The sequence below is a fragment of the Peromyscus californicus genome, unplaced genomic scaffold (assembly GCF_007827085.1).
Source record: "Peromyscus californicus insignis strain IS unplaced genomic scaffold, ASM782708v3 Scaffold_18__1_contigs__length_77618521, whole genome shotgun sequence".
Lineage (NCBI taxonomy): Eukaryota > Metazoa > Chordata > Mammalia > Rodentia > Cricetidae > Peromyscus > Peromyscus californicus.
Window position 1 is genome coordinate 44,105,083 of NW_026294480.1, and position 9,505 is coordinate 44,114,587.

A 9,505-nucleotide genomic window follows, 5' to 3' on the forward strand; every position below is an offset into this window, starting at 1 on the left:
TTTTTAACATGCCTATGTTTGGAATATGAACTAGAAATGTGTGCTGATGATTTATGTATTCCTATGTATTACAGAGACCATTGTTTCTGTCCCAAATACCACACTGAGGCTCTTCAGTGTATCATAAAACTACAGACTATTGGCAGGCTTTCTCCTATCTTATTCTTCACTGTGAACCATAGACATGATGATAGAAATCACCTCTGCTCTCACCTTCCCAATGTGCCATCACTACTCTGCCAGTCCAGTACTTGATACTGGATTTTTGACTGTGATTATCAGATGTATGTCAGTCTGTTTCTACTTTCCTCGTGATGTACATGATTGCCTTTTTTATTTTAAAAACGATTTTACTTTTTTTCTGTACGTCTGTGTGTCTGAGTGTGCACACATGCATGCAGGTGTTCACCGAGGCCAAAAAGATCATCAGATAGATCCCTTGGAGCTACAATAATAGGCAGCTGTGTGCCGTCTGATGTGGGTGCTGGGAATTGTACTCTGGTCATTTGGAAGAGCAAGTGCTTTTAACCACTGAGCAAATTCTCTAGAAAGTGTTGCCTTTTAAACAATAGGAAACACGCTTCGGATGAGTTCACTAGGCTACAGCAGGTCCATGTCTGTGACAAGACAGCTAGGACTAGTAATGAGAAGGTGTTCATGGGGCTACTGGAGTGTAGATGTGTGTCAGAGAAGCGGTCACATCTACAGTGGCTATTGCCATGTGCCTGTCCCGTAAGAATTGCTGGATCTCTGATCCTCTTAATTTTCAAGCTCCACTGATTTGTGTCTTTTTTTTTTTTTTTTTTTATTTAAGGCTGGAGAGATGGCTCAGCAGTTAAGAGCACATGCTACTCTACCAGAATACCAGGGTTTGATTCTCAGCCCTCACATGGCAGCTCACAACCATCTGTAACTCCAGTCACAATAAAACCATGCAAATAAGGTAATTTTAAAAATGAATGTGTTTCCCTGCACGTATGGATACCACGGGCATGCCTGGAGATGGACGCCACAGAGCTTACATGATAGTGAGACTCCGTGTGGGTGCTGGGAATCAACCCTGGCTCCTCTGGAAGAGCAGTGAGTGCTTAACCGCGGAGCCATCTCTCCAACCCCAATTTGTAACTTTAAAAGAGAGCATTATATATTATTTTTTAAAATCGTGTTCGTGCGCACATGAGTGCAGGTGCCCTCAGAGGCCAGAAGAGGGCACTGGATCCTTTGGAGCTACAGCTAACTAGTGGCTGTGAGCCACCTGATTATGGGTTATGGAAGCCCAGCGTGGGTCCTCTGGAAGTGGATGATGTACACATTCTTCACCTCTGAACCACCTTCTCAGTTCTGGTGATTTGTATTTTACCCCACTTTGTAGCATCTATTGCCCTCAGCACTTAATACCAGTGGTAACTATATCCCTATATCATGTGCAGTTTTACACAAAAGCCCACATAAGTTACTTTTCATCAATAGGAACTGAGACCATTGGCTTTTTAATTTTTTTTTATTTTTTCACTCATCGTTTATTTACAAATACACATTATAACTTTTATGTACATTGCACATTTACATGGTAGAAAAGTACAAAACTATATATTTAAATGAATTTATATTTAACTTGCCATGTTTGAAAATATAAAATTGCATCAGAAAAAAGTATTATGAAAAGCAAGAAACTTGAACTGATAAAGCTTTGATGGAACTTTCAGTGACACATTGGTTGAAAAAGAACTAATTGAAAAGGTACAGCCGACTCCCTCAAAGGAAACACCGAATGACAGGTTGAAAGTGTAACTTTCACCTTTGTTTAGTCTCCTGACACCCACATCACTAGGTCTTTGGATCTGTAACGTCCTGAAAGTACATTTCTAGAATTTTAAAGCCTCTCTCACAATGTTTTCGTCAGAACAAGGGAACGGAAGCAGACGTTTCCTCCAAGATGCATATCCTCTGTACCTGGTATCGGAGGCAGAGTTACAATGCCTTTTGGTCAGTCAAGATTCCTTGTAAACAAAACCCGAAGGATCAGGTATGTACAGAGTAGGCCGCTGAGAATCCAATAAATAAACATGACAGGAACTGACATGCAAATTTGTTAAAAAGTGGAAGAAAAAAAATTCTAACAGCAGTGAAATGAAGAGAAGGCAGGTGAGTGAGTGGATTGTAAGGAATGGACTTCAATGGTTTACAAGGGGGAAAAAACGGTTTTACTTTACAAGCAAGAGACCTCACAATAAATAACAACTGCTCTTCCTTTCACGAATAAATTTCTTCAAAAACAAGGTGTACAGTCAACCAGACATTTTATGTATAAATTATAAAACATGACACAGTATAAATAAACGTCTACACGTCTCAACTATAGGCCTCATCCAGTAGACCACAAAATGACAATCTCTCCAGGTCCCGTGAGTAACAATGTGGCCTGGGAGAGAGCTTTAGGACAAAGGTCCTTTCATGTATACTTTTCCCCCCAAATAAATAAGCATACACTTATTTACATTATGGACAATATATTTTTTCTTTTTGTTATTTTCTTTTCTATCTTTTTCTTTTTTTTCCTTTTTCCTTTCATTTGTTGTGTTTTGTTTTGCCCAAGGGCTATGTCAACACTGAACACTGCTGGAGGGTTTACCACTCTAGAATGGAAGAGATAGGAAAGCTGTAGTCCTGGTCTTCTTCCTCCTCCTCTTCCTCCGTATCTTCCGAGATGGCTAGATGGGGGAATACAGGGGGAGCTGTTGTTTAAATACGGATAACAACAGCGCAGAAGCAGCTCAGTGTATGTTTTCAAAGCCCTCTGATACAGCCACATTACAGCGTTGTATTTTTACATGACTTGCAGTGTGATGCTTTTTTTTTTTTTTGGGTTTTGGCCATCTGCAGTTATGCAGTAAGTTTACTCAAACACAAACAAACCAACCAACCACCATAATCTATGAAGTCAAAATTGCAGAAAGTTCTGAAGAATCAATGGCTCACGTTTTACAGGCAGATTCCTGAAATCAGATAAAAAGCGCTCGTGTTCTAGGTATAACTGCTTTTCTCCTTAAGTCAGAGTTAGTAGCCGCAACTGCCATAAGCCGCAGCCTAGGTGTGATACTATAAAGCTGTCTTTAGAAAAAAAACAAAACAAGGAAACAAAACAAAACAAAACAAAAACAACCCACAAACTTTTGAAGCGGTTAGTTTAGGTTCCAGGGTTAATGAGGCAACAGCAAAGCACAATACTGGAAGGAAGGAATGAGCGACAGACAACTGGAGAGGTTTTCAGAGGCACCCCAACGGAAGGCCATCAGGTGGATCCTAGAAGCTGGGAAACATTGCAGAGAATTTGGCTGCGGCTCAATGAATTGCTGGTGTGTCATTCAGCAGCTACCGAGCTTTTTTAACAGACACAGGTTTACACAGCGAGGTCTGCGTGCTTTTTTTTTTTTTTTTTTTTTTTTTTTTAAACTGTCCATTCCCCAGGGCTTGCCCGAAAGTGCCCTTACATTGCAGCAAGGTTTAAAAATCACACTTACAGTTGCAAGAGCCGGAGTGCTTCACTTCAAGCAGCACACCAGAGGAGCAGGCCGCTTCCTTCATGGCACACTCGCTGGCGTATGTGGCATTGTCGCTGGCACAGACTGGTTCCTCCGATTGGCTCTCCGGGCAGAGCTCGTCACAGAGAGAGCAACGGCCTCGGCCAACTTTGAAATCCCACAGGCATTTTTTTCCACCACCACACTGGATGTCGTCACAGGACTTTGCTTCTAGGATATAACACACCTGTGATGAGCAAACTGGGCGTCTCATTTCCTCTCTTTTTTCCTTTCCTCCATTCCCTACTCATAGATGTACGTATTATACATCTTATCACTTACTGAAGGGGGTAATGGAGGTGTTATATTAAACTGCTTTACAATCACACACACACACACACACACACACACACACACACACACACACACACACTGTGGTTTCTTACATCTTATAGAACTTCATTAAACACAATATTCTTTGGAACAGAATTTCACAATATCCTTGAGTGAAACAGGCATCTGATTGCTTCCTATAAGTGGGATTAAAAAACTAAAATTCCATCAATTACTGGAATCTGATAACAGGTTTTAGGAACTGTTAAGTAATTATTTTTCGCTTCCAGCAAGTCTGGCACTTTTAAAAAAATGTGTAAAATTGTGTGAGTTCTAAGTTTTCTAAGATAGAAAACTGCTTTCTGCCAGTGAATCTAGAAGACAATGGTTCTCCAGGAGGAATGTTTTAGTTAAACAGTTTCCACCTAAACTGAGGACTTGGAATTACTCATTAAAGAGCCCCACACAATTAGAACAGATTTTTTTTTCCCTCTCCCGTTTCTTTTCTTTCCTCAATCCAGAATACCTACTGATACATTTTCCCTCATAGGCTAATCCAATCGATCTGCCCAGCAAACAGGTGGCCTTTCTCAGGTGGCAGGCACTCGAGTAAGTCACTCCATCATTCCCGCACAGGTACTGCTCCGCAGAGGAGGGCTCTGGGCAAATCCGGTTACAGGTCACACAGTAGGCATTATTCGTCTGGTCCACCACACAGGTGGAGCTGCCTGGACAGAAAACATCCCGGCAAGTCTCTGGAGAAAAGAAAAAAAAAAAGAGGGAGACATTTCAATAGGCACCTTCTGGTCTTTTGGGAGTCATCAGCTGATATTATGAAGGAAATCGTTAAAGCGTAGCATCCAGATTTTAACAGGCATTTGGGGAGCCCGGCTGTTTCCCGGAGGGTCTGTGACTCCAGACTGGCTCCTTCGTTACCCTTTAGGAGTTAGAAAAGAGCCCCTTATTTGGTATCACTATTCTGATTCCCGGGCTCTTTATGGAGACTGTCTATGAATGTGTAAGATACTGAAGGGCGGGACCTACTTTTACATTTGCCCTGGTACTGGACTTCCAGTTCCGGCTGCTCTTTACATCTGGCCTTAAGGAGTGCACATTCGTTGCGATAGGTTTTCCCATCCAGCCCACACACTGGACCCTTCCAGGTGATGTTGGAACAGTCTGGGGCACAGACGCAGCGGGGTTTATTCTTCTTGTTCATACGACATTTTTTTCCAGGTCCGCAGTCCACATTCTCACACGTTTCTAGGGGTTGGAAAGAGGCAGGGATTCAAACCAAGGCCAGGCGGTTGGCGGGTCAGACCGGGGTGGGGTGGGGTGGTGGTCTCAAATGCCCTTGCGCAATCATGCCTCCGAGATGGAGGGCCCCCAGGCTGTCTCCTGGAAGACTGGAAGGGATGGGGGTTGGGAACCTCAGGCCAGGTCCTGTATCCAAATTCTCTCAAAAGACCACACGGGTTGGCTGCTTTCACTACCACACTCAGCTAAGCAGCCTGGGGGCCGACCTCTTCCGACCTTGTTTTGCCTTACAGCGCGAGCGGGATTTCACCTAGCTAACTCCACGGGGGGGGGGGGGGGGGGGGGGGGGGGGGGGGGGGACATGGAGAAACCGAACAAAATTCTGCCAGTCCTAAGCCCCAGCCAGACAGTGGGAACGCTGAGGGCAAGACGCCCTCTACTGAGGGCCTGCCGCCTAGGGAAGAGGAGGCCCACCTTTACAGGGGATGCAGTTGGGGGCGCCCCCGTTGAAAATCATCCACTTGAAGAGAGTGTTGTCGTTCACGTCCTCCTCGGTCCACGAGGTGCTCAGCCGGCCGGTACTGCAGCACTCTTCTTTGCTCAGCTCGGTCTTATACAGGACCTGGCAGCGGCCGTTCTTGGCTTGGCGGAGCCAGCAATTTCCAGCTGTGAAGGAAGAGACAGGGATCAGGAGGTGAATGAGTGAGCAGTGAGCGGGTAGGGGTGGGGGGAGGAAGGCTGCTGGAGACCGGCAGAGAGGCCTGGTGGTCTGGGGGACCAAGCGATGGAGGGAGCGGGGGGGGGGGGGGAGAGAGAGAGAGAGAGAGAGAGAGAGAGAGAGAGAGAGAGAGAGAGAGAGAGAGAGAGAGAGAGAGAGAGAGAGAGAGAGAATGAGAATCTCTCCAAACCGAGAGAGGGGAAAGACCCATCACCGAGGTGGGAGGTGGGCTAGAGCAGCCGCCGCAGCGCCCCAGCCATATCAATGTCAGTTACCAGTGACCCAGACACAACACGTGCAGCTTGCATTGACTTTTACTAGACTGTTTACTTTTATTCGTCCCATTTCATAACCTGCAGCGACTGGAAGAGCAGATTAAAGAACCTGACAAAAACAGGATGCGACGGATGTTTTTACATGTTGGTTTCATGTAGGCGGTAAGAGAATTATTTGTGACAGGGGTTAAGAAAGTAGAGAGAGGGGAGACGTGGAAGGGAGGGAAGGAGGGAGCGAGGCGCGGGGTGGGGGGGTGTAGGGAGAACTGAATATGAACCTTCAGAAACAGATCAAGCAGAAGACACTAGTGAAAAAATGAAAGCAAAAAAGCAGCCGGGCCCAGCCGGGATCTGCCCTGTGCGGCCTCGAGGCGCAGCCCGCCCGCCTGCCCGCCCGCCCGCCCGCCCGACGGGCCCGTTTTGCAATCGGCCAGCCCGGAGCACGCCCGCAGCCACCACGATCTTTCGAAATCTCCGAGGGCTGCTTTCCCTGGCGCCCACGTCCCAGCACCCAGGCAGCGCCCCTATCAGAAAGGCGGGCTGCCCAGCCTAGTGTTGGGCAGACGGCTAGGGCCAGTGCCCGGGAGGGCAGCTTACAACACACAAAACCTTAGGGCTCGAACAGGAAAGCAGCCGTGTGAAAGGGGGGAGGTGTCCACCGGGCCACATATACCTACCTCATGTCTACCAAGAACTCTTTGCAAATAGTTTCTTCCCCTAGCCCTCTTTCTGGGTTCGGACTTTGGACAAGAAGACTTCTCATGAGCCACCAAAGTGACTCGAGCAACTGGGAGGCAAGCTGCATGATCACCACTATTAAAAAAAAAATCTTGCCCGGAGAATAATTGTAATAAAACAAATCCATTTTTTAAAAAAAAAAAAATTAGAAGATAAACTTCAGAAATTTGCTCTTTACTCCACGTCAGGATTTAAATCGCGCGTGGGCTGGTTATTGTTTCACAGAAAGTTAACAGACGAATGAGCCAAAGTGGAGAAAACTGTAAAGTACTTAAAACACTTCGGGCTAATAATTTGGCTTGTCCTTTTTCTTCTCCTCTTTCGCGGGGCTTTAGGGAGAGGGGTGGAAGGAGCATCCACCGACACTACCTCCCTCTAAAAATTTCAGTACCCACATTTCCAAGTTTGGGCAAAGTTTCTGAAACCACGTCCCCCAGCCACCCAAGAAAATTCGGTATCTCCCATCCCCCACCCCAAGTCATTTTTTTTTTTTTTTTAAAGTCACCAAAAGATATGGAAGGAAGATAGGTTAGATTGCTAGTAGGTCGACTGCACTCTCCAGGCTACGGATGCTCGCCCTTCTCCCGAGCCAACCAGGGGAGATAACATCTAAAGTCATTATGACCAGAACTTGGAGCATCTACCCCTAACTACTGAGGTTCCAGGTCACCCACTCACGCCCTTTCCTTTGAGCATAACCCAGCTCTAAACTCAGCTCTCTACCCTAAAGTGTCACTGTTTCGGTCCTTTTTTCCCCTACCCCTTTCTCCGGGAGTAGCCGAGTGGCTCTAACATCTTCCAAGAGAGAGAGAGAGAGAGAGAGAGAGAGAGAGAGAGAGAGCCGCGTCGGTCAGAACAGACCAAGTCGAGAGGACAGAAAAGTAGAACCCCTGCCCCAGCCGAGCCTCCGGGCGCATCCCCTTCCACTCACCCTGGGCGCTGCGGTCCTCCATGAACTGGCAGAGTAGCAGCAGCAGGAGGCAGAGCCCGCCGGGCTGGTGCCTGGCGCAGACCATCCTGGGGCAGGCGCAGGACGAGGAGCGCGGCGGCGGCGGGTGGCTCGGGCGAGCGGCGCGCGTCGCAGAGGCGAGCGGCGGAGGGCGCAGCGATCCTGGCGCAGCCCCGCGCTCGCCACCGGCCGCCCGCGCGATTCAATGGACGTCAGAAGCCGGGCGCAGCCGCGCTTTAAATCTAGACGGGGGTCTTAAGGTTTGAGGTGGGCGGTCTCCCAGTGTGTGGGGCTGTGGGAGGGCGGCCGCGACCGAGGGTGTGCCGGCTCTTTGGGGGGGGGGGGGGAGCTTTTAAAAGTTCAGTGTGAATCAGGTGACATTTCCCACCTTCTGGAAACCCTTCCCAATTATCTGTCGGAGGTGCCCGAAATCAAAGAGGCAGGAGGGGAATCGCCGAGTTCTTATTTGCGTAGAAGCGGGAGGGGTAGGGCCAGGGGCGGGGGCTGGGGGGGACGACGCTTCGGGGCTGGAGAACACCCACCAGTCCTGCACGCCGCCGCTCGGAGCCGGCGCGCCCGGGGTGGCGTGTGAGTGTGTGTGTGTGTGTGTGTGTGTGTGTGGTGTGTGTGTGTGTGTGGGGTGTGTGTGTGCGCGCGTGTGTGCGTGTGCGCGTGTGAGTGAGGGCTCTGGAGGCGGCGGCCGGCGGAGCGAGGGGGGACCCCGGGAGTTGGTCCCCGGCAGGCACCTTTGCTCCGGGGCTCCAGAGAGAATTCTTCAAATGCCGCAGGATCCCGGAGCTGCTGAAATGCCCCGGGGGACAGTTTCAGGATCCTCCCCGCGGAGCCCGGGCGCGGGGTCCCGGCGACGTTTTGTGTCCCGGGGAGGGGGGGGGGGGTCTCTTGTGTGTCTTACTTTGCGGCCACCGTGCCCGCTCCCCGCCCTCCCCCGCGCCCCCCCCCCCACCAAGTCCCCCAGCCTGGAGTGGTTGCTAAGAACCCCGACCCCCGGACACCTTCCACCCCGGCGGAGCGCTGCGGAGACGCGGCCCTCGGTCCCCACAAGTCAGAGGCAAACAAAAATGTTTAACACCTCGGAGCCGGCCGCCCCCCGGGCAGTCTCGCCCTCTCCCTTTCTTTTCTACCCTTTCACTTCGCCGCGTCTGGAGTCGCAGCCCGGAGCGGGGGCGCCGACGTAGGCGGTCTGCCCCCCTCCTCCCCCGCTCCGAGACGCCCCAGTTTCTGTCCCGAGTCTCAGTCTCTCTCTCTCTCTCTCTCTCTCTCTCTCTCTCTCTCTCTCTCTCTCTCTCTCTCTCTCTCTCTCTCTCTCTCTCCCATATTAAAAAAAAAAAAAGATTGCACCACGATAATGAACTTCTGCAGCCTCAGTTCTTCGCCGAAAAGTTGGCGGGTCTTCTCATTTATAACATTTTTCTGGCACGGCTGAATGAAACTGAGGAGGCGATATTTCCTTTTATATAAAACGATTACTTCACGGAAAATGCTATATTGTTTATTTCAGAGCTGCCTCTTAAATTTCTGTTCTTTTCGCCTCTGAAGCCCGAACGACAACCAACAGCGAACTATGCAGACACAAAAAAAAAATTCTTGGACATTCCCAGGTCATTGGGATTTGTTCTGCGGATTTCAAATTCGCCCTTCTTCTCTCCCCTCGCCCTACCCTCCACCCCCCCCCCCGACCCTCTTCGGGTCCTCC

The 9,505-nt window shown here is 49.1% G+C and overlaps 1 protein-coding gene across 3 annotated transcripts; it reads right to left on the reverse strand.

The window, feature by feature from the left end:
• Positions 1-1,482: 1,482 nt before the first annotated feature.
• Fst (follistatin) lies at positions 1,483-8,628 on the reverse strand. 3 transcript variants are annotated; one of them, XM_052743311.1, is made up of 6 exons: positions 7,774-8,628; positions 5,586-5,777; positions 4,899-5,117; positions 4,385-4,609; positions 3,522-3,749; positions 1,483-2,711 (listed from the first exon to the last, which is right to left on the reverse strand). In XM_052743311.1, the coding sequence occupies exons 1-6, from the start codon at positions 7,856-7,858 to the stop codon at positions 2,629-2,631; spliced, it is 1,032 nt and encodes a 343-aa protein (XP_052599271.1). In that variant the 5' UTR covers positions 7,859-8,628; the 3' UTR covers positions 1,483-2,628. The 3 variants fall into 3 exon arrangements, with proteins under 3 accessions (XP_052599271.1, XP_052599272.1, XP_052599270.1); XM_052743312.1 differs by having other exon boundaries at positions 1,483-2,996; positions 3,522-3,752; positions 7,774-8,626; XM_052743310.1 differs by having other exon boundaries at positions 3,522-3,752; positions 7,774-8,624.
• Positions 8,629-9,505: the final 877 nt, after the last annotated feature.